The following is a 26,779-nucleotide window of genomic DNA, read 5'->3' on the forward strand; positions in this document are numbered from 1 at the left end:
TCTCACAACACCAATGGACTAAGTACAGCAGTCAACAGACACAAAGTTGCAAAATAGATAAAAAAAATATGAATTCAAAGTTTTTCTGCCTACATAAAACACATCTGAATATTAAGAACAAACAGACTCAAAATCAGTGGTTGAAGGAAAATTGTTGTAGCAAACAACTCCCTTAAAAATAGCTGGAATGAAAAATATTTGGCTGGAATGGCCATACTAATATAAGATGACACAGACTTTAGGCTTAGAAAAGTTATAAGAAAAAGAGATGGACATTTCTTAATAATCAAGGAATATGTGCAACAGGAAGAAATCACACTCCTAAACATATACACACCTAATGATGGGCCATAAAAATATTTAAAACAAGTCCTGACAAAGGTTAAGGAAGACATCAATAACAGCACAATAGTGGGAGAGTTCAATATTGTTCTATTACCTGGTTGATAGGCCAAACAGGCTAAAACCTAGCAAGAATATATTGGCTCTGATGAGACAAATAGAAAATGGTTGCTTAGTAGATATATCTATAGATAAATAGATAAGTACATCTATCTATAACAAACATATTAAATATAGATAAATATATCTATATAGACATAGATATATAGATTATAGATAGATAGTTATATAGATAGATAGTTATGGCTCTCCATCCCAGGAAACTGAGTATGCATTCTTATCCAATGCACATGGGTCATTCTCCAGAATAGACTACATGCTGGTCCATAAAACATACCACCATAAAATCAAGAGGATATAAATTGTATTGACTACTTTCTCAGATCATAATACAATGAAATTAGAAGTTAATTACAGAGACAGAGGAAAAACTTTAATACCTTGAAAATAAAACAGCTCATGACTAAACAGTCAATGGATCAGAGATGAAAAGAAAGAGGAAATCAAAAGATTCTCAGAAACAAATGAGAATGAAGACACAGATTATCAGCATTTTTGGTACATAGCAAATGTAGTAATTAATGAAGTGGAAATCATATTGAAAGGTCAATGAAAGTAAGACTTGGTTCTTTTAAAAAATTAACAAGATTGATAAACAACTAGAAAATCACAAATAAAGGGAGAGAGAGAAAAAATAAACTGAATTAGAAATGAAAAGGGGATATTACTACAGATACTACAGAAATGCAAAGTGTAATCAGAGACTAATTTAAGAAACTCTATGCCACAAAACAAGAAAACCTGAAAAAATAGATTTTATTGGGCTCTTATACCCTCCCAAGTTTGAACCAAAATGATCTAGTATACCTGAACAGACCCATAACTATTGAGGAAATTAAAATGTTAATCAAAAGCCCAAGCCCAGATGGATTCACCAATAAATTCTTTTGAATCTTTCAAAAAAACATACCACCAATTCTTTTCAGGCCCTTCCAGGAAATTGAATAAATAGAAATACTCCAAATGGTTTTTACAAAGCTAACATCACCCATATACTAAAAACATACAGATATGCCACACAGAGAGAAAGAAAGAGAGAGTGAGAGAGAGAGAGAGAGAGAGAGAGAGAGAGAGAGAAATATGACCAGTCTCCCTGATAAACACAAATGCAAAAGGTCCTTACCAAAATCCTAGTAAATAAGATTCAATGCCTCATCAAGAAGGTCATACTCCATAAACAAGTAGGTGTCATTCCAGAGATGCAAGGAGGGTTAGCATATTCAAGTCAATCAACATAATAAACCATATCAGCAAAAGAAAAAATTAAAACCATATGATCATATCAGTAGATGCAGAAAAAGCATTTCATAAAGTCCAACACCCATTCATGGTAAAAATTCTCAACAAGGTAAGATTGAAAGGAACTTTTCTCAATATAGTCAAGGCCATTTACTACAAGCCTATAGCAAATATTATACTAAAAAGAGATAAACTTTCCTCTAAAAACTGACACAAGACAGGACTGCCCTCTCCCACCACTCCTACTGAACATAGTAATGGAAGTAATTACCATAGCAAAGTTAAGAATAAAATATTAAGTAAAACCACATAGGAAAGGAAGAAGTAAAGCTTTCACTGTTTGCAGATGACATAATACTATATTTAGAATATACCCTAGGAACACAACAACATAATACAATAATGCTCTCTACACTCCTATGTTCATTGCAGCTCTAATTACAATAGTCAGTATCTGGAAATAAACCAGGTGTCCAGCAATAGATGAGTGATTAAAGAAACGGTGGTACATCTACACAACAGAATACTATACATTTATTAAAATAAAGTCTTTGAAATTGACCTATACATGTGATGTACATGTGAATTGTTATGCTGACTAAAATGAGTCTGAGGAAGAGAGATAAACAGAATAGTCTCACACATCTGTGGTATTTAAGAAATATAAAAAACAGTATGGTAATGATACCCTGAGACAATAGAGCTGAGGGACAGAAGGACGAGTCTATGATATGAAGCTTACAAAAGAGTGGTGAGAGCAGTTAGAGAAATATATACTCTAAGTACCATGACAATAATAGTGAGAGATAAAAATATAATGCCTGTCCTAAATACAGGCAGGGGTTGGGGCAGGGAGTAACTGATGGACATTGGCGGTGAGAAAGTTGTCTACTGGTGAAGGGGGGTGTATATTCTATCAATGAAACTGAGCTACAAACATGTTTGCAAACAGGGTGCTTAAGTAAATTATTTAAAAAATCTTTATTATAATGTTGCATTATTCAAGCACAAAGTTTGTGATGGTTAACAATAGAAGCAATATAATAAAATCTACTGATACTTGAAAAAATATCTAAATTTCCATAAGGAGTTTACAAGTTCACTTATAGATTAGGACAAAATATAAAGACAATAAAGCAGTGAAAATATTCAATTTATGTGCTAGAATTTGTTAGATATATTTTTGAAATTGTCTTACTGAATATTTATAATAATCTAATGAAGGTTTATTATTGTTCTAACATATAAATAAGAACTTTTTAAAAACGTTATTTACCAAAATAGATTTTTCACATGATTAAGATCCTCTAGTAGCCCTGCATCAAATTTACATTATGATTGAAATCAGAAGTTAAAATAAACTTATCAGGCCTACATAAGAAGTATCAGATTATCTACTGCTGATCAATCTTATTTGTGACTTTATTAGAAAATAGACCGCAGGCCCTGAGTGATAGTACTATGGGTAAGTTGCTTTCTTGCCTTGCACTTGACAGGCCTAAATTCAATCCCAGCATCCTATAAGGTCCATTGAGCATTGACAGGAGTAATTCCTGAGTGCCAAGACAGGAGTAACCTCATAGCATTACTGGATGTGAAGTAAAAACTAAAACCAAAAACCAACAAAAAACAACAAAAAACTGTAATTAACAATCATCAGGTTCCTCTACAGATCTTTGTAACCTTAATTTTGGGGGATCGGGGTAAAGCTCATGAACCAGCACTTTAATACATATTATATTTTACACACATTAGACAAGCATTGATACGATTGATGTTCATGTCCATGTGTCTTTATCCAAACAAAGATAAAAACCACACTAAGTAAAACCACTATTTATTTTTCTGAACATGCCATGTTGCTCACATACAGGGATTTCTATGTTATTTGTTCCCTTTCTAAATTAGACTTTTTCCTCAGAAATTTGTCAGATGACATATCTTGAGATTTCCTTAATTGTAACTAAGGAATAGTTACAATAAAGACTGTCATGGGCTGGGTCTTCATTATGTCAAAATAAGCGAGGTAAAAAAAAAAAAAAAGCTAGGTGCGTGATCAGAGAATTTTTTTAATAATACACCAATAACATAGGAAATAACTATGGAGTATAAGAAAATGGACACTAATATTCAACTCTGTACATTTAAGTTTTGCTGGTATTAAAATTATAAAATAAGTTTGGCAATTGCCGTCACTTTTTCTCTTTAATCTTGTCTTGAAATTGCCACTCAAAAATGTCAATTGTGTGAGAAAATGTGTTAATTTCTTGTCTCAATTGATCTTCCAGTCCTACTAAATTTAATTATTTTTTGAAAAGAAGATTTTATAAACAGGTGTAACTCAGCATATAGTCTTTATATTACTTAGGTATATTCTGAACCAATTACCTGAGAACCTCTTATAATGGATAAGCACTCAAGCTTACCAATTCCTAACATTTGTCATTTTATAATGAATTGTTAGTTTTTGCAGGTTTCTTGAAAAGGTCTTTAAGTTTTACTTTTTTTTTCTTTAATAAAATAACGAATAAAACATAATTAAAGTTAACTCTTGAAATAGTAAAATGTAATTTTGTTATAAACCTACTTACAAGATAATTTAGCTTTTGTAATTTTTATAATACCCACTGCAATTAATAACCTCCATACATTTGGTGATACTATATAATAAATATCTACTCAGATATGTACCAGTCATATCAGTATATTTTATGTATTGTTTGACTTTGCCCCATTCTCTAGGGACAGAGTACCCTCCGTTTCTCTCAAAGAGTAGAAAAGGCTCACTTGTTTCTTAAAACCAAGATCTGAAAGTAATATCTGTCTTGCTCCTATTTCCTTGGAGAATACTCACAATTAAATACAAGTGGCAAAGGAAACTATTGTCCCCCGGTGGACAAACATTCTTAGTGGCAAAATCACTCCTTGAATGGGGAGTGAGTTCAAATACTGTTTGGCAGCCATCTGTTTTCCGTTTCAGAAGTATGTAAATTATCTTAGTGCCATGTTATACTGTCATTGTAAAATAAATATAATGTTTAATCACAGCAGATATGTCTTTCTTCTTACCAGATGAACTTTTTACCTTTATTTGGGAATAGTTGGGCCACTCCTAGCACTGCACAGAGTAAACTAGACTCTGTTTAGGTGTTATTCCTGGTAAATGCAGTTGCCTGGATTAAACCAAGGTGGGCTTACTTCAAGGCAAACATTAAATCCCTGTACTGTGTGTCTTATCTTTTTTAGTTATTGTTGTTGTTTTTGATTTTTTTTTGGGGGGGTCTTGGGTGGGTCACACCTGAAAGCACTCAGGGTTTACTCCTGGCTCTATGCTCAGAAATCACTCTTAGCAGACTCGGGGGACCATATGGGTTGCTGGGGTTCGAACCACCGTCCTTCTGCATGAAAGGCAAAAGCCCTATCTCCATGCTATCTCTCAGGTCCCATATCTTATCTTTATTTTACCCTTTCAATGATGTTCTCACCATATACTCTCATACTTTTGATGTTTTCTTCTTTAAAAATCCCCATCATTTTTATAATTTATAACCTATTTTGTGAATTTCTTAAAAGCAGGTTCATTGCCTCCTTGTTTATTGGATACTCTATTCCCAAAATAGTGCCTCAGTAATATAGTAATAATTTATCTTCAGTGAATGACTGAAAGTACTAATATCCTAATTTAATATACTCTCTTAAGATACATTCAAATTTCAGGTTCCTTCTAGTGACTAGATATATTATGCACTAGGTAATAAGGTGATTTCATTAAACAAACATTAAAAACACTTTGTTTTTCTTGATCTTTTCATAAAGGACATGATGCAATTGTCACACTCCTGAAGCATTATAAGAGACCACAGGATGAACTGCCCTGTAATGAATATTCTCAACCAGGAGGAGGTACCCCTTTTCTTAATTGATTTTTATTGAATACTGTTGAAATTAAATTCTATTGAATTTCATTAATCAGCATAATAGTATTGGAACAATATTTGTTAAAAGTAAATCTATATAACCTACATTACTCATGGTATGTGGATTTTGTGGGGTGAGAGTATTTGCTTACCTCTTTTTATTTTACTTATATATTTATTTATTGGTTTTTGGGTCACAACTGGTGACTCTCAGGGGTTGCTCCAGCCTATGCGCTCAGATATCGCTTCTGGCTTTGGTAGATCATATGGGACTCCAGGGATGGAACACAGGTCTATCCTGGGTCAGCCACGTGCAAGGCAAACACCCTACCACTACACTATCACTCTGGCCCATTAGCCTCATTTTTTAATTTGCTGTTTAAAGCTTTATGATTTATAAAGTTATTCATGATTGAGTTTTAGGCATACATTATTTTAGCATCACCACCAATGTTCAATATCCTACCATCGATACTTGCAGAATCCATCCCATATCCTTTCTACCTCATGCTTGCTGTCATAACAGGTACCTTTTTTAAATTTGGTTAGTAAAGTTTGTCTCATAATTACATTGTTGTTGACTTTGTGGTTTAGATTTTGTTTTGTTCTGAGGCCACACCCGGTGGTGCTCAGGGGTTATTTCTGACTCTGCAATCAGAAATCACCCCTGGCAGGTTTGGGGGATTGTATGGGATGCTGGAATCCAATCCTAGTCTGTCCCAGGTTGGCATCATGCAAGGCAAAACGCCCTCCCGCTGTGCTATCATTCTGGCTCCAAATTCTGTTTATTTTTTAATGACCTCAATGTATCTGAATCCCCTGACCTCTGTCCACCATTATTTCACATCTGTCTTTATCCTCCCACCTTTATTTCTTTCCTTTTCATTATACTCTAGGGTATAGAGTGCTCTAAAAAATGCCATATAAGACATTGCATTCTCTCATGCAGTTATTCCAAATGCCACATGTAATAACATCATTCTATATTTATTTTTATTGTGGCTTATTTTATTTAACATTATATCTTCCAATTCCATCCATATTGCATGGAATTGCATGATTGTATTCTTTCTTACAGTTATGTAGTATTTCAATGTACTTAAGTTCAGAATACACATCTTCATGATGTACTCTTTCTTTATTGGACATCTAGGTTAATTATAATGCTTAGTAATTGTAATGAGTGCTGCAATGAACAGTGATGGGCATTCTTTCTTTTGAATGAATGTTTTTTTTTTGTCTTGGAGGTAATATGAAAAAGTGAAATTGCTGAGTTATGATCGTTCATTCTCAGTTTTCTAAAACCCTCCATACTATTTTTAACAGGGTTTGAATAAGATCACATTCCCACAAGCAGTGAATGAGAGATCCTTTTTTAACCGCATCCCTGCCAACACAAATTTTCCCGAGTATTTTTGATATGTGCATTTGATATACACCATTCTCACTGCTGTAAGATGATATTTCATTTTCTTCTTTATTTGAATTTTACTAATGATAATGAAATTCCTGTTGGCCATCAATTGGTCCTTTTTTGGGATGTATCTATTCTTTTCCTCTAATTTTCGATACAGATTTTAGATTGCGGGGTTGGGTTAATTTTGTGAGCACTTTGTATATCCTATATATCAACACTTTTTCTTTGTGTTGAGTGCAAATATTTTATCTCAGTCAGCTGTCTTTTAGTTTTAGTCCATATTTCTTTTACCATACAGGAACATTTTAGTTTGATGTAATCCTACTTGTTCAATTTTGATTCTGTAACCTTTGCCATTGGCATCATATAGTTGAAACTTTTTTAAGTTATAGATCTTAGAACATTTTTCCTATGTTTTCATCAATGTACTTTATAGATTCAGGTCCGATCTCAAGGTCTTCGACTTTGAAGTGATTTTTGTGTAAAGTGTAAAATATGGATCCAGCTTTAATATATTACTCAAGGTAATTGAGTAATAGTATTGTCCCAATACTATTTGTAGAAGAGACTGTCTTATTCCATTTCATGTTCTCAGCATTCAACTAATCAAAAATTAGCTGGCAAGGGATAGAGTAATAGCCCATTGGGTAGAGTGTTTGCCTTGCATGCAGATAATCCTGGTTTGATTCTCTACATCTTACATGATCTCCTGTGCCTTCCAGGATTGATTTCTGAGCACAGATACAGTAGAAACTCCTGATCACTGCTAGGTGTGGTCCATACACAAAATCAAAATCAGTTGACCATATATTTGGGGTGTTGATGTATATTCTACTCTGTCCCATTGGTCCTAAAATCTTTTTTTGTTCCAATACCCTTGATTACTATGCCTTTCTTTATAGTATAGATTCAAGTGAGATGCTTCCCAATTTTTTTATTTTTTAGTATGGTTTGGCTATCAAGGGTCTTTTATGTTTCCATACAATTTTAAATTTGACTATTTAAAATCTTTGAGGCTGTTGTCTGAATTTAGATAGGGAGTGCATTGTATCTATATAGTAATGTAGGTAAGATAGTCATTTTGATAATGTTGATTTTTTTCAATCTATGAGCATGGAATGTTTCCATTTACTTAAGTCAACTTCAATTTCTTTCTTAACTATTTTGAAGGGTTGTTGGGTATTTTGGTATATATCTCATTTCTTTTGTTAAGTTGATTCCTAGGTACTTTTTAAACACTAGTTTAAATGAAACAAACACTTTCATCCCTTTTTACTCTCATTCATTATTTTTATAAAGTTTTGAAATGTATTTTTATTTGTTGGCTTTGTAGCTTGTCACTCTGCTGTATAGATTTATTGTTTCTAGGTACTTTTTTGTGGGTTCCTTAAGGTATTTAATATATATCATCAAGTCATCTGCAAATAAAGATAGTTTGATTTTTCTCTTTTCTAATTTGGATCCCATTGACTCCATATTTTGCCTAATTGAAGTTGCTATAATTTCTTGATTTTATTATTATTATTATTATTATTATTATTATCATCGGTTTTGGGGCCATACCCGTTTGATGCTCAGGGGTTACTCCTGGCTATGAGCTCAGAAATCGCTCCTGACTTGGGGGGACCATATGAGATGCTGGGGGATAGAAACATGGTCCGTCCTACGCTAGCGCTTGCAAGGCAGACACCTTACCTCTAGCGCCACCTTCCCGTCCCCATAATTTCTAATACTATGTCAAATAAGAGTGGGGCAATGGATATCCTCACCTTGTTCCTGACCTCAGGGGAACATTTTCAGTTCTATACAATGAAGAATAATATTAACAATGGGCTTATTAAAGATGCCTTCCTATGTTGAGGAAAGTTTCTTACATCCCTATTTTATAGATAATTTTAATCATACTGGTACTGGATCTTTTCAAAAGATTTCTCTGCATTGATGAATATGGTTATCTGATTTTTAGCTTTTTTTTAAAGAAAACATATCAGTGTGGCTGAAAATACAGGAGCCCCTACTTATGCTATTTTCTGACTCACCAATCTTCAGTTTCTCTAAGTTACCATTCCCTAAAATGTATACTTATACTTTTACATGATTAAATGAGGAAACCTAAAGCAGTCATTTTATATTTCAGCAAATAAGGCAGAACAAAGAATAGTTACATTCAGACATAAGGAAAATTTTCTGGAGTCTGTAATGCCTTGTATTTTCTTGTTGATATTTTGATGTACTTTCTAAATAAATTCTTGACTATCTAGTTTAATATCCAGAGAAAGACCTGTAATAATGCTGTGGTCTCATTTGATTTTCTTAATAAATTTATTATGTTACTTGCTTCTTTTTGTAATGTTTAACATTTATGTAGGGAAAAATGATTGCTACTTTCAACTCTAAAATATAATTTGATTTCTAGATGGCTCCTATGTGTCTGTTCCATCCCCCTTGGGGAAGATTAAAAGCATGACAAAAGGTATTTTAATATGGGATAATCTTATTTTATTACTAAAGAGAACTATTATTTCAATTTATGGTAGTTTTCTGTCTTGTTTTACATGTTACAAATGAAGACTATTTTTCAAAGGTTAACTGTAGTAACAGACAATTTTTCCATAATTATCTATATTTTCTTAACATTTCTCATATGCCCTTCAGCCAACGAAGATATAACAATTAAATATATGAGGACTTAATAGGCAAAAAATTCAGACATTTATTTCAATGAAATAAAATTATAAATACTTTATTTAAGAAAATTGAGAACAAATAGTCACTAAAAATGAAGTCATAATACATTTTGGGAACTGTTTTAAATGTGCACTGCGTACAAAAATTAATCATTAAATAAAAATTAAAAAGTATAACTCAAATGTACATTTATACTTATTTTTATTTTGATGGTGTTTTTAATAATTATTTTTTGGTTTAGAATTTTCTTCCATATAAATTATGTACTTGTTTTTAACATTGATTTGATAAGGAATTTTATCTTGAATTACCATTAACTGGTTTTGAAGGTTACTTGTCATGCTAATAAGCCAATTATTGATTAATCCAAGAACAAATCCTTAGATTTTATAATAAAATTTAGAAATAGAAAACTAACATGTTTTTAATATAGAAATTTTTGGGTCAACTGTGATAAAGTTTTAATGTCCCCAAGTAGCCAAACACTGAAAATGCTATTACTAAGAAAAGGTATTTTTAAGTGTATAAGAGTACATATATGTACAAGTTCATGTGTACTGTTTACCTTAAATTTAATAATTCATGTTTTCAGAGAAGGCAGATGTTCTACTCCTAAGAGCTGGATTGCCTTCACATTTTCATCTTCAGCTCTCAGAAATTGAATTCCATGAGATCATCGGCTCAGGTAATCTAAGAAAACAGCAGTCTACTTTAGTTTTAATAAGCTCAAGATGATATATGTTTATTTATTTCTCTTAAACAATTTCAGGTTCTTTCGGGAAAGTATATAAAGGAAGATGCAGAAATAAAATAGTAGCTATAAAACGGTGAGCAAACAAGCGATAAAATTTAGCATACAGACAGAATTATGAACTTTGAGAAGCATATGTATGGCAAGTCCCTTATTTTGATCCATCTGTTGACTAAGGATTTCTTGCTGCTGCCTTTTCCAGTTATCGAGCCAACACTTACTGTTCCAAGTCAGATGTGGATATGTTTTGCAGAGAGGTGTCTATTCTTTGCCGTCTCAATCATCCCTGTGTAATTCAGTTTGTGGGTGCTTGCTTGAATGATCCCAGCCAGTTTGCCATCGTCACTCAGTACATTTCAGGGGGTTCTCTGTTCTCCCTCCTTCATGAACAGAAAAGGTATGAATGGGTCTCTTATTCTGACTGAATTCACATTTTATTGAAATTACATTTGAAAAATCTTAGGAGATTCCTTCATGTCTGAGCATTGTTCTTCAAATGAGTGGTAGGAAATCTGACATTTTGAAGATGGCAAATAATTCAAGACCAACAGTTGTATTTAAGCAGATCTAGATACTTTCTATGTCTTTGTCCTTGTGATTTAACAGGATTTCAATTGATAACAAATAAATAAATTTAGTAACTGAAGCTTATAACACATATAGGCTTAGATAAGATGAGTACCTGGTTCACAGTTTTCATCTTTATATTTTCATAAATAATTTTCTTGAACATGCTTAATTTCAATTATTAGATCTATACATTTAGTCTTAAGAGCATTTTCCATTCTGCAATTAAAGTAAATTTCATTTTATTATAAAAATGTTCTGCTGGGGCCAGGCGGTGGCGCTCGAGGTAAGGTGCCTGCCTTACCTGCGCTAGCCTAGGAGACGGACCGCGGTTCGATCCCCGGCGTCCCATATGGTCCCCCAAGCCAGGAGCGACTTCTGAGCGCATAGCCAGGAGTAACCCCTGAGCGTCACCGGGTGTGGCCCAAAAACCAAAAAAAAAAAAAAAATGTTCTGCTACTTAAAGTATTTTAAAGTCAAGTAAAGCACTTCCAATATAGAGAAGCTGATCTCTGAATTGATCTATAATTAAGCACTTTATAGTACAGAAAATATATGTCTTGGATTTGTTGAATTTTTAGCTTCACCTCCAATAGAGCAAAAATGGTTGAAACTGTGCAGCATAACAAATCACACACACACACACACACACACACACACACACACACACACACACACACACACACACTAAAGATATTTTAGAGAGAGGTGATATTGACTTTGACCATTTCATTCTCATTAATTCTATTTTTAAATTCTAGGATTCTTGATTTGCAGTCCAAATTAATTATTGCAGTCGATGTTGCCAAAGGTATGGAGTATCTTCACAACCTGACACAGCCAATTATACACCGTGACTTGAACAGGTATTTTTTTTCTATATAACAAATTTAGCATCATGTCACTGACTTAGAGTCTGAGACTTTTTCCACTGAAGAAACACTTCAAATTTATTGCAGAACAAGGTTTTCTACTGAGGTAGGAGGTTGGGCAGGCTACTGTAAGCTAGGTAATAGAAAGTTTTGTTGCTATTTCTTACAGAAATAGAAAGCTATCTATTACTACCACGAAGGGATCTTTCAAACCTATGAAAATGTCCCAAAAGACAGAAGAGTCTGTAAGATTCACCAGCTAGCTAGCTCTCAGGTTAGTAAAGTCACATCAAGATGGAGATCAATGACTATTATAGGAAGTTGTACCTCTTACAAAGAGCCGATTAAAATGACTTGAACTACTTTTGCTGCTCCATTTGTTATTTTTAATCAATAAATTCAATTGAATACAGAGACTATTTTACTAATTTTTATGTGAAGACTTTGGGGGGGTATAGACAAACAAATACAGAATTAAGAGTATTCATTCCTATAGTGGAACTGCAAGGAATTAAGAACAAAATTTCAATGAAAATTTCTCTAACAAGATTCTTATAAAAATATTTATATAAAACTGAGCAGCTTTAGTTTAAGGCAGAATGTAGAACAGAGAATAACGCCGAATAAAAACTAGATGCATTGAATATCAGAAAGTCAAACAAATCACATTTTGCAAGAAGAGAAATAATTTTATGACTGTCCGTAGTGCAACCAGAGCAGGTTCAGTGTCCATATCTAATGCCCTGCCTTTTTGTTTTATGGAATATTTATACAGGTAGATGGAAATACTTGAAACTTTATTTAGGGTTATAAAATGGTGGATAAATTTGGGAACCAACAAAAAGAATGAGATCTGAAGAAACAGGAGGTCTCAGGATAAAAGCAAGATAATATTGTGGTTATTGTATATGTTTTGCTGAAAAATAAATAACAAATTGTAAATTTTTCTACCTGTTTTGAAGATAAAAGTTAAGGAGAAATAGTGGTTAGGAGATGGGAGCTACTGGGGTGGGTGGAGAAGTTGATACCTAAGTGAGTTTCTGATTATTGTTCATTCAATGAGAACAATTGTGACAAGATTATGGCTTCTAGAAATCTGTCCTATAGAACCAGTGTGTGGACAAGTTGTTATTATTATATTATTATCATCATCATCATATCATCCATCATCATCATCATATTTACTATGTGCATTTTGCCGAATTTATCAGTGTCTAGTCATGCAATCTTTAGGAAAATGTCAGCATTGAAGATTCATGGTCCTATCCTTTCCCATTTCCCACTGCCATGGATATCCCTGGACCATCTCTGTGGAAAACCAAAGATGCTATAGAAAAATATTTGAATAATTACTGATACAATTTCTGAACAAGTAATATTATTAAGAGTAACAAATACTTATGACTGCCAATAAAAAAATCTGATAAAAATCTAATAGAGCACCCTTTGGAATGATGTCATAGTTCTAGAACTTCAAAATATTAATTACTAAAATTATTTTAAACTAATATTCGTGTGAGTAAATGATACGTTTAAAGTTTTATATTTAGCGCAGTAGAGCTTGTTAAGTGAATGTGTATGGCATCCATTCTCAAGAAGCTTTCATATTTTAATAGAGGAAAATATTTGTTAACACATTTTAGGCACAAAACAGAAAAGTCTGTGGCTAGAGAGTCTGTACAGAAATTAAGATGCATGCATTATTTAGTTTACCATGCATTTATTTAGTTTACCTCTTTTAATTCCTGATACTGCATATGATCCATCTAACACCACCAGAAACTAAAAGTAAGCCCGGAGCACTGCCGGTCCATAAATAAATAAATATATAAATAAATAAATGAAACAAATTCTATAAAATCTATAGACTTTATATAAAATTCTATAAAAATCTGAATTACTTTGAAAAGCTTAGAGGAAATAAACTTTATGGAAATAAACTTCAAGGAGTTTAGAGGAAACTTCATGGAAAATATAACTTTGAGTATAGCCCTCAATGATGACTAGAATTTGAAACAGTGTCCTAGATTTAGGAAAATATTTGTAAAATAGATTATAAGCAGCTATGTTGATCTGAGTCCCTCACTTAATCAGTGACATCTCAGAAAGGTACTGCCCATTCAATGGCTATGCTAAAAATTGGGATGGCACTTGAACTAATGCCTTATCTACTTGAGCAATAATTGATACCTCTAATTGATGCCTCTTGTAGCTCCAGTTTCAGTCTGTCAGCTCCTTTGTACACATTCTGCCTGGGTCCTAACTTCCTTCACACATTTCTCTATTACTTCCTAAGCAGTCTACAAGCCTTGGGGTTCGAGTTTGGGGCTCTAGTCACTTTTCCTTCCTGAGACAGATGCATAGTGTGGGGCATGACTCTGGCAGGGCCACAAGGGGCACTACCCAACATGTGGATCACAGAACACTTGCCTGTCTCACCAACTCTGCTGCCACTGTCCTTGGAGTGCCCCACCCCCACCCCTCAAGAATTCCCAACCATGTTTGGTTTCTCAAAAACCTAATGTGACTCTCTAGGAAAACAGTTTTCCTACCCCAACAGACAATCCCTCTTCTTTACTGTTGGAGATAACTTGGAAAACAAAAATTTTAAATTAAAAAAATGCCTGGTCCTTTTCTGGCAGATGAATGGGCATCCTCCATTCACCCCTGAACCAGGGAAGCTATCTACGAAACATCCAAGGTTTTTTATAACAACCCCTGGAAGCAATCCTCTGCCAGGGAATACCCTACAATGGCTCTGACATGGCTCAAAAGAGACTTCCCTTAACACTAAGAAGACTTGACAACAACAAAGACCTGCTTACAGGGCAGAGTTCTCTGCATTGCCCTTTAATTGTGAGGTGAAACGAGAGGACGCTCTGCATCATCCTGACTGCAGTATAGGCGATGCAGATTCCAGGATCTTTAATACAGAAACATGATACCAACAACAGAGACTGTGTGAAAAATAAAAGTGTATTGGCACTACAGACAATGACTTGGATTGGACAAACTAGTTTGCCTAGAGCCTAGAGTTGGTCTTATGCCAGGAAACTTCAGGGGTAGGGTCTCCTTGTATTTAGGCTAAGGCCTTTCTTTCCCATGTCCCTCATATTTTGGTGGGCCTATGCAAACAATAATTGCCACTCTAACACCATTTTTACTGTGCTCCTTTGACTCTAATCCTTAAAAAAAACAATCCACTTAAACTTTTCAGGTTAACTTAAACTAATATGCATGTGCATGGAAATGTTAAAAAGTACTTTGCCTTCAATGTTTAAGGAGTTACATAAGTTTTATGTCTTTAGATTGCTTTGTGTGCTGCTAAGAAATATTATGTACTACAATCTGGGGACTTGAGGGACAAAGTAATTGTACATGGGTTCTGTTTTATTTTTCTTAATGTTCTTTGGCTGAAAGTTCAAAGTTAAGATATCAGCAATGGGACTACTGAGAATTCTGTTTATGGCTGATTGTCCTTCCACTGTCACTTTACCTTGTCCTCTTTCTTTGCATCTTTGTTCTCATAATTAAAATAAAAAATTAATAAAAATAGATTATAAAGTTAGAGATGTATCTATAAAAAACAATAAATCAGTCAGTCATTTTCATGAATAAAATGTGTGGTTTTATGTAGTACATGAAGATGACTATTGAGAACTGAGTACAGAAAAATAAATTGAAACAAGAGCAAAATAAATCTCATTGCCAGAGGCTTGTTCCACAAGCCAGGAGAAAAGTCACTGTGGCTATTTAAGCTAGTTCACAAAGCTGAAATTTTATATTGTGGATGGCTAATTTAAGTATCACATGGGATGAACGTGAAGAGGAAGACAAGAAACTAATAATATGGTTATTATGAAAATATAGATTAGAATTGATAAAAAATAGGATTTTATTAATGGAAGTGATAATGAAAATGAGGCAGTTTTGAAAGATAGGATACATAAAATAGCATATGAGTGGCTGAATCTTATAAATTAAATATATATTTAATAATGTACATAAAATATAATAATAATATATATGATATGAGATATGTGGCATATGGTATATAATATGTATCATATTTAAATGTTATATATAAATATATATTATTCCATAATTATATATAACACATTTATACTCTGGTTACTTTTACTAGTTTATACATAAAGTTATTTATTCACTATCATTTATTTGCTCTTCTACAAATATGTTAATAAGTATATTTTTCTTTGTATATCAGTGATATTATTTAAAAATAGTTAGAATATGAATTAGCATAATGTAAGCTGGTGGTTTGTATATTTTAGGGGTATTATTTTGTCATCACCCTCTTGGCTTATAGAATTAAAACAAATGATCATTAAGCATTTTCTGTAATTTCAACTCTTGTGACAAATTTAAGATGATTTGTTACCCATGAACAAGTACAAATTTTTACCAGGTATGCAGCAGGACACACAATACATTTTTTTAAATGTAAGACAGGATATTGACTATAACATCTACATTTATATTTTATTTTTCTTCCTCTAAACAAACTTGTGATTAAATTATGCCAAAATTTCTGGATTTTAAAATCCTATTACAGAGAAGCTTTCAATTTCATAGATTCTCATTTTTTAGCTAAAGACTATTTTCTCCTAATCTTTAATCTCGTGGTAACAAAACATAGTTTGTTGAGTGTAATGCCTCGGGAGCATTATATACACCCCAATCCCTAAATATGAGTCCTTTCCCTCAGAGAACTTACTACAATCTGGTTGAGTATATAGAACATATGCCAGGAAGCAATTTAATTGCCATTTAAGGTAGAAAATGATTAAGGACCAAAATGATTAAGCAGTAATTTTCAAAGGATTTCAAGTAAGTCAAAGATCAAAGCAGAGTGGAAACTTTCTTGGGGCTCATATAGCGAAAACTAGACCTTTGAAGAATAAGTATACATCTTTCTTTAGGCTTTTCACAGCATAGAAATCTTCATTTCCACAGACAGCATTTAGGAAGTGTCCTATGAAATAGAGTTATAAAGTCACTTACATTAGAGGTAAAAGAATTTCAGACACATGTTTTCATTTGTACTAAGAGATCTGTTTACAATTTTTTTTTCCACACCACTAATCTGGACATGTCAAAACTTCAAGGGCAAAGATTCTGCTGTTTATCTCAGAGACCCAGAAATAAATCGTTGTCTCAGAAGATGTTCAAGTAAAGAAGCTTTAGCTAAACCAAACCATTAGAGTTTATACATATCAATGGTTTATGGTAGTTGATTCGTATAAATGAGGGAAGAACTCCTGAACTTGTTAGCATGCTTTCTACATATAAGCTTGAAAAACTAATTTTGATCTTCAGAGTAACTAATCAGAAGTCAAATAAATAAGCATTAAAATAACTCTTTCCAATGATGATGATGACTCTTTCCAATGAACAACGGTAATATGATTTACTTAGCAACTACAATGTGAAAAGAGCTCTGTTAAAATCTAAGACGCTCTCAGTTAATCTTACAGTTTTACAACATTGTAAACTACACTAGTCATTTCTACAAATAACTATACTGACTAAAGAAGTTAAGTAGAATTTATATCTATATAACATTCTTCAAACTATATTGATTTTCCCTAAAGGGCAATAGCAAAAATATCCTAGGACATGATTATAGGATATGATATTAGAGAGACATAAGCATTATTTATCTTGTACTTGTTTAGTCCTTAACAGGCTCAGTTCTATTACCCAAGCACATCTCACACCATTTAACTTTATACTTTTATGTTTCTGCATTATTTATTTTTTCCACACCCTTATCTTGCTAGTGTAGAGCAGAAAGTGCTTCTAAGGAATACAAATATGCTTTCTTTTAGTCATTATCTATAATATTTTAATATGATTAACTCTATGCATAATACACTTTCCAATTAGTCAATGACATCACCATATACCAACTTACATTGAAGTAGTTTGGATATTTAGTACAATTTGGGCATGTGAGGCATAGTTGACAGCTAAGTGCTTTCACTTAATATTATTAACATGTGCCACTATATTCTTGGAAAAGTATATTTTCCAATTTATTTTACATTAAGTGAGGAGTTTAGTTAGAGAAACAACTACACGTGCAATTATCATGACAATGTTAGTGAGTGAGAAAAATAGAATGTCTGTCTCAAATACAGGCAGGGGGTGGAGGACGAGGGAGATGGCAGGCATTGGTGATGGGAAGGTTACACTAATGAAGGAGGGTTTTCTTTTTTATAACTGAAACCCATCTACAAACATGTTTGTAATCATGGTGCTTAAAGATATTATTAAAAATCACTTGTAAATTTATATATATATCATATGAATATATAATTCAACTACACTGTAATTAAACAAATGCTAATACTTCCATTATAGTGTGGCCATGACATTCAGAGATATTTATAGAAAAGATTTTGTAAACTGTGAGGCTCTATGTAAGTTATACATGCTTTTGCTAGTAATCTTACTTAAGTTTCCATACAAACTGAGAATAGCAAAACACTCAACAGTTTTTTTTTCATACATATAGCTATTTCTTCTTCTGAAGCTGTGACTCGAGATCTGAGGAAGATTCAATGTTTGTATTTGAGTATCAGCTTATTCAGACAACTATAAGAAAATCATTCATGATAATTTAAAATAGCAAGCATATCAATGAAAATGACAATATTTATCAGTAAGGAGTATTCCTGGCAATTCTCAGACCTGTGGTAGTTAATCATGCAGTGCTCAACAGAGAAAATTCATTTGGTCACCGGAGACCATTCTGTAGTATTTGGGGGTGACAGTGGGCACAGAAAGCCAAGTAAATTCAGAGTTTTTACATATTTTGGTCACATGATTTACCACTTATATAATAAGATATAATAATATCTTCTGAATAAAGTGAAAGATAATTTTAAAAATAATAATTATAAGGGTTATTTTCATTGGAGATGACATTCAATTGACCTCCCTAAGCATTAAAAATAAATATTGATAGGAAATTATGTATTTTAAATATAATATATTCATTTGTATTGAATTACAAAGATGAAAAATAAAGTTGAAAATATAAAGCTCTTGTGATTTCTAAAAATGATAATCAAATAAATGATTTTTTTCTAACTATGTAAACTAGTAAATGCAGAGTCCACTCAGCTATTTTTTTCTACTTGTTACTTTTCTAATAAGCAGTTATAAAGAAAGGATTTAGCATTTTGCAGAAAATGTGCCCTACCTGAAAACAATGAATCATTTATTTTACAATAGAGTAAGTTTTGAAACAATATCTATTGAAACCTGTGAGATCCTTCCAGTTATGTTTCATCATTATTAATATAAAACATAAAACATAGTAAATACATAAAATTTTAAATTTTGTCAACATTTATTTCTTACTACTTTAAAAGTTATCAGTACAAATTTTGAATTTTGTATATGAAACTATTTATTATATGCACTCGACTAAATTTGAGAATAATAGACCATTGCATTTTTTAAACAGAACTCAGAACACAGTGAGGTATTTTCCAATTTATTTTCTAATCTTAAGAATGGGGATCCTCATTGTTAACAATAAAAACAAATTAAAAAACTTCTTCCTTTAAATGCACTGATTAAATATGTGCTAAATTGCCCAACAACCTACATCTTAAAATAATACTGTCAGCCAATTCCTGTAACTAAACAAAGAGAGTTCTAGTAGAGGTTCACAACTGGCTGAACATTGTACCTTCTGGGAAAGTATTTTTTCTTGGTTTTGTTTGTTTATTTGTTTGTTTTGGGCCCATTTCTGGAGCTGCTCAGTGATTATTTCTGGTTCTGTACACATAGACTACCCCTAGTGATACTTGAGGGAAATCATGTAGTAACTAAGTGAACTTATCTTCACTCAAGATTATAAAATCCTGAAGAATACAGGACTATTTGTAATAAGACAACACAGCTATATAGAGAGACTCATATAAATATATGTATTATATGTCAATACACATAAAAGTATACATAATTCTACTTGTTTTTTTTTGTGCTTAAGACTGGAAATGAAGTATTGAGAGTATTAGATCCTATGAAAAATCATTTTATGGTTGATGACTTTATCATTTGTCCCATAAATATTCCTTATTATCCCTTAGATAAGCCATATTACCATTTGTGATGAAAAGAAAAGTAATTAATGAATTTTCATACAAGTCATGCTTTAAGATTCATGGCTTAAGGTCTTAGGAATCTAGAGCATCTGAACTTCTAAAATATTTATGTCTAAAATTGTAATGTGGGAAAAGAGAGTTAGTACAGTAGGTAGGGAACTTGTGTTGCACAGAGGAGGCCTAGGTTTAATCCCCAGAACCTGATTTCATTCTCTGAACTCTGCTCAGAGTGATTTGAGTCAAGATAAGCTCTTGAGGTACAGTCAGGTATGACTCCCTAACCAAAAAGCATTAATAACGAAAGTAAAACATTAATTTTATTGCGAATTTGTCTTTACACATTTTCAAAAACTTAAAAGCAATCTATTTAAATGTGTGTCGATTTCTTTATTGCATTGACTAGTGCAAAAAGCATACTCTACATTTTTTCCAACATAAAATTTGAATTTACTACAGTAAATGGACAGATTAATGAGATAACCTCAATAATCTCATGGGACTCTTCAAAATCTTCTAGGAAATTCTTAGGGGGTCATATCATATAAATGAACTATAAATGGAACAAAGGTGGGATAGATTGTTTAAAAATGTTCTATGTAGCATCATACATTGCTTTCAGTGACATTTAGTTGTCTGTACTTGGTTTAATGGTCAAACTTACCTTTAAGGCCTACTAGAAAATATAGCGTGCACTCATGCCCAGAAGTAGAAGAAATTTTGGTGAACAATAATTAGTGAACAATAGTTGACGCTATATTCAAATTTAAACAAATTCTATCAGGTACTATGTCTTAATTAAAGGAAGTAACTATGTAGACCTATTTACATGAAACAGTTACCCAAATATGCTAATAATTTCACACTCAATATTTTAGTTTATAAACGTATTTCCCAATTTATAAACTAATGCCACTAAAGTGAATTATAATAAAACATATCATATTTTATTAAATCAAATAAATAATCGATCAATTATTTCTTGTTCATTATTTCTAAGGTAGATGCAAGAATATAGATAGATGTGGAGATATATGGCCTGAAAACAAAGCATGGTTGGGCCCGGAGAGATAGCACAGAGTTGTTTGCCTTGCAAGGAGCCGATCCAGGACCTAAGGTGGTTGGTTCGAATCTCGGTGTCCCATATAGTCCCCCGTGCCTGCCAGGAGCTATTTTTGAGCAGATAGCCAGGAGCAACCCCTGAGCCCCGCCGGGTGTGGCCCAAAAACCAAAAAAAAAATAAATAAATAACAAAAAAAAAAAGCAAAAACAAAGCATGGTTGAAGAGTTAAAATAGGAATAGGAAGTAAAAATCGGAATAGTTAAAAAATCTTTATAACTTCAAAACATGACAGTTTCATTTAAACTTATACATACATACACACACATACTTTTCTATGAGAGTGAAAAATTCAGGGATGTGGAGACAGAACAGCTGGTAAGGTGGTTGCTTTGCACACAACAGCTCCTAATTTGGTTTACAGTATCCTATATGTTCCCCTGATCCCTGTCAGGAATGATCCCTGAATGCGGTCAGGAATAAGCCCTTAACACCACTGGGTATAATCCCAAAACAAATGAAAAAAAAAAGTGTGAAAATTATGACTGGGAGTTTGGCTCAGGGGTAATTTTATATATCTTACACCCAATGTTTAACTTCCCAAACCACAAAGTAAGCAAGTACACGAATGAGGGAACATATCCAAGAGTAAATATGAACTCACAGAAACTTACAATCACTCTTTTGAAAGAAACTTTTTGCACCATATTAAAAAGCAATGATTCTCAAATATTTAATTCTGTTAATCCTGTTTAAAAGCTGTAATTAGGTACTGTTGTTTCATTGTAATATTGTCACCATCACTGAGATGCTTACTTCCCAATATTACTGTCTGCTGACTATCCAGATGAAACAAAAATGTCCCTGTTGAGTCTCAAGTATCTATCTCTTAATAAACCAAACTTAACTATATAACTTAATTGTAGTTTTCTCTGACAGTGTATTCAACCCGGGCTCTTAACCTAGTCTAGCATTTGTTAAGTCTAGCTATGCCGCCCATGTTCATCATATTTGATTTTGATTCAATGTCCTCAACTTGAACCAAAATTGAGGTGTCTCTGCCTTTCCTATTCCAGAAAACAATGTCCTTGAGTCCTGCCTGCTTTGTCCTCTCTAGACTAAAATAAAATTTCTCCCCAAGACCAGTTAAAATGTTCTTTTTTTCAGATACCTTCATTAGAACGTCTCATTTCATTTTGGCTGCATCCACTAATTCTAAAAATAGTGCTCTTAACACCCCATTAAGTAAATTCCCTTAGACATAGACTCCTTTTAAATTAAAATAGGTGTATTTAAGTCAGAGGAAAACTTGTTCATTCTGCTCACATTATTATCACGTTGCTCATCAACCTGGACCAACCTTCCTTTTCTCTTTGTAATTTCCACCAGAATCTTTGCCTCAGTCATCAAAGTCTGACAAATCCTTGAATCTCACATCTGAGAAGTGGATTCTAAATCAAAATATGGATTTGAAAGACTACATACAAATATATGTGTGTACAAATAAATATAAGAGCTTGTGAAAGCATCAAGTCAGTTTTGAACCCCAAAGCATTGAATCTTGTGATATCAAGATTTATTTTTCATTTGACATCTAAGCACTCCTCTATAAGAGCCTTACATTAGGATTTCTTATTACATTGTTTTTTATGCTTTCTGTTTCCTCGCATAATGTGGAGAATTCATGAAGCTGGGGGAAACAAGAATGTTTTTTCCCCTAATAGTATTAGCTTTCCTAACCCAGATACTGAGCTTGGAAGACTTGAAGGGACACCTTTTTTGATCCTCTAAAACCTTTCAAATGCTTTCTTGTGACTGGTGCTGAACTTACTGGCCTGCAATTTTCTAGTGTTACTGGTTTCTTACATTGTCATTTTCTTTTCTTTGGGGATATGGCCTGTATAAAGTCAGCTTTTGAAAATGTCAACAAAGGCTTTTCTCTATTCGGCTTCGTTTCTTCTCCGTTCTCATTTCTTGGAAGGCATTGCGAGTTTTCTTCTGGCACCTCTCCAATTTCCTGAACAGCTAACCTTTCAATCATGATATTAGTGCTCCTGTATAATAATTTGTACATTTCTAAGTTTACCATTTTCAAACCTACTTGCTGGAAGTTATTTATGTTTCTATTGGTTTTAAGACATTAGTATTTAACTGTGTGTGATCTGAATGTGTTTCCAAAGACTGAATTTCTTAGACAAACACACTATTTTTCACTGTTTTAGTGGAGGGTAGGGGAGAGTGTTCTAAGCACTGCCCAAAGAACTCAGTGTCTACTCTCAATAATACTCCACTGGAAACTGGATGGGTGTACAGTAAGTAGGGTGTCTGCCTTGCATGTAGCCTAACTTGAGTTAAACCTGTGACAAATATTTCAGGATTGATCTCTGAGAGCAAACCCCTGAGAACTGCTAGGTGTTGCCCCAAAAATAATAATAAAAAGAAAGTCACCAAAAACTCCACTTGTATGAGATTAATAGTTCAGTGCTCAGAACTGATGGTACTATTTGCACCCAGTAGTGATTCTCCAACAGGTCTGTTGTTTATTTCTCTTACAGTTCTGTTGACAAACATAAAATAAAATTAAACTCCAGTTCTTAAATCATAAAATATTTTTTGGTTAACATAATGGCAGAGAAGATGGATTATAATAAGAGTCAAATCCCCTAAATCATGAAAAACTAAAAATAAAGTCAAGTAAAAGATACATTTTTTTGTTGAGGTCATATGGAGCAGCTAATTAGGCAAGTCTTCTTCATTATGCCTATTTAATTCACCTATCAAGTGCCTTCACAATTAAAAGCAGATAAGGATGTTTTTCAAAGTTAGCATTGAAAAGGTTTTCCCTGCCATCACTTTGATAAAGGAAAGGAAGATTCATCCCATCATATCATTGTGATTCCCAAGACACAGTCACTTTTCTCATTTCTATTTCTGTTCTTGTGTCACACTTGCCATTAACTTTTCAGGTTCCCAGTTTTCAAATGGAGATAATGATCTGTACATCTTACCTATTCACAGAGATATCCCTGCAATTAATAAGGGTAGCTGGACAATGAGACACGGGACATGTTAGAGAAAGACTCAGCAATGGAAATAAGTATGTCATTTATATTAATTGCCCAAAACCGAGACTTGCCAGAAAGTTTCAAAATAAAATTATTTTTGCATCTAGTTGCTGGATCTGTACTATTTGTGGAGTAATCTGGACTGTCATTCTCCAGCTAGTGAGGGTAGATGGTATAGTTCCTAAATGCATGGGGAACAACATGTTCTTTTCCTCTACTTTCTATCATTACACTAATCAACATGGAAAAAACATGCAAAATTCATAGAATGATTAAAACTCTTTAATCCAGGAACAATGATCTTTATATCGATTATGTTTTAAGCTGTGTATGTGAAGAGTATTTTCAATCACTAAAATCTTATTTAATGGTTTTAACAGCATACAAAAAGTTAGTGAAAAGCTTGCCTGATATCATTGATGCAAGAGCATTTGGACATTGTTGATGTTTGTTATCTTTTCTTTTGGGAGGAAAATCACCTTCTAAATTCCTAAAATAGCAGCAGGCTTTCATTAAGTTAAGGGTCTCAGAATCTTGAATGACCCCTTTCCTTAGGATTAGAACACATTTTAATAGGGTTTTTTCTGCATGTGATCCCTGAAAGATTTAGCTACACCACAGCCTCCTGAATTGCTAGGATTTGTAAAGGAAAAAATTGCTTACATGCTTATTCTAATTCTTTTTCTTCCTGTAATTTTTTCCTCCATTTCACTCAGAGGAAAAAAATATTCTGAGCCTTCTTCTATTGCAATATATTAGCAGATGTTTTAACATTGATCATTTAAGATCTTCATTTGATTTGACAGTTTCTTATTTTTGGTTACTAAATATGAACCTAAGAGACTATTACTTTATTTACCAAGTTTGTTTATTTCTATCAACTAAAGGTGGAGGAAAAAAAAGTATCTTTGTTTATTTTGGAGTGATGAAGGACTGTTTTACTGTTTTGCTGTGGATTATTTTAGTTGAATTACACCTAGAAACTCTATATGAAGGATAAGTTTTATATATGCATTACCACATTCCATTCACTCTAGTGAAGCATATATCCCTAGATGTTTCCTTCCTTTCCTTTCTTTCCCTCAGTGCCCTTTGTCTCCTCCTACTCCAATATTGCTTTTCTTGCAGCTAATTTCTATTCTTTTCATTAGATAGTCTCTTACACACACACACACACATGCACGCACGCATGCACACACACATTGTGTTTCCCCATAGAATGCCATACCAATGCTTATCTTAGTATAAATTCTCTATTGAAACTGCTCATGCAACTGAATGTATTCCTATTATACACTGAGCTTACCTGAGACAGAAACTATATCTATATATAGTTTTACTCCCAAGTGTTTAGCAAAATGATTGGGTCCTAATAAAAATTCAATTAGTATTTGTCAAATGCATGAGTGAATTAGAAACATTTCAAGAAATAAAAAAATATTTTTTTTGGTGCTAGGCACAGAACTTGATATTTCACAGATACAAGTTCATTAAATCTTATGATGGATTTTCTTAAACAGATAATAACAGTTCGGTTTTATAAATAAGATTAAGTTACTTGCCAATGTGATCCAACTAGTTAGTAAGTATTGTCACTACTCTATTGTCACCAAGTCTAAATCATGGAGATATATAGGCAATTATATTCACAATCCAAGGTTGCCTCTGACTAAATATAAAAACAGTATTTGTTAGATTTTTTAAATTTTTCTTCTTTGTTTTTCGGGGGCCATATCCATTGGCGCTCAGGGTTACTCCTGGCTCTCTACTCAGAAATTGCTCCTTGTAGACCCTAGGGGACCATATGGGATGCCTGGATTCGAACCACTGTCCATTATAGGTTGGCTGCTTGCAAGGCAAACAAACCCCCTACCTCTGTGATATTTCTCCAGCCCCTAGTATTTTTTATATTTTCAAGATATGTATTAGAACTCATAAAAATAATTAAACATAGCTTTTACTTAATAATAAATAATTTAGTAGCATTTAATAATAGGAGTCATTTTCATTTTGTTTGTTTTGCTTGGGGGTAAGATCGAGCAGTGCTTGGGGATTATTCCAGGCTCTGCATTCAGAAGTCACTGCTGGCAGTGTTTGGAGGGGGGCATATGGGATATCAGGGAATTGCATCATGGTCATCTTCATACACTATAACCAGTATACTATCTCTCCAATTCCATAAAATTCTTTTTTTTCTCAATTATAATTGCTTTATAATCACCTGGCTGCTTTGTGCTATATGTCAGAGTTTCTAAAATTTTTTTCAAAACTGAATGTTACCTGTTCCAACCTTATTTCCTTCTTATCACTCACCTGTCCCACTATTTAGCCCTCAGTCTCATGCAGAGGCCATCATTTATATGTTTTTATACTTGGCCATTTTGGGAGCAGTATCTACAATAGAAATACTTCTTTAGAAGATTATTTGTATGCTAGTCAGCAAAACCTGGCCTCTGGCACAATCACCACCCGCCCCCTCCAAAAAAGAAAATAGTGAGAAAATAGAATATAATCAGTTGTTTGACTGATCTGATTGTCTGATTTACTCAGGTGAAAAGTTAGCCAAACACAATGATTTTACAATGAAAACATAGCCCAGG

General features: G+C 33.2%; 1 protein-coding gene across 1 annotated transcript in view; it reads left to right on the forward strand.

Annotated features, from left to right (window-relative positions):
* The window catches only part of TNNI3K (TNNI3 interacting kinase), a 307,398-nt gene that overhangs the window by 106,842 nt on the left and 173,777 nt on the right, over nucleotides 1–26,779 (forward strand). Inside the window, exons 12-17 of the mRNA XM_049772005.1 lie at nucleotides 5,518–5,604; nucleotides 9,452–9,508; nucleotides 10,316–10,408; nucleotides 10,493–10,550; nucleotides 10,677–10,871; nucleotides 11,803–11,907. Of these exons, the coding sequence (XP_049627962.1) occupies nucleotides 5,518–5,604; nucleotides 9,452–9,508; nucleotides 10,316–10,408; nucleotides 10,493–10,550; nucleotides 10,677–10,871; nucleotides 11,803–11,907 (595 nt within the window). The remainder of the gene's footprint in view (nucleotides 1–5,517; nucleotides 5,605–9,451; nucleotides 9,509–10,315; nucleotides 10,409–10,492; nucleotides 10,551–10,676; nucleotides 10,872–11,802; nucleotides 11,908–26,779) is intronic.

This window comes from Suncus etruscus, chromosome 4, assembly GCF_024139225.1.
Source record: "Suncus etruscus isolate mSunEtr1 chromosome 4, mSunEtr1.pri.cur, whole genome shotgun sequence".
NCBI lineage: Eukaryota > Metazoa > Chordata > Mammalia > Eulipotyphla > Soricidae > Suncus > Suncus etruscus.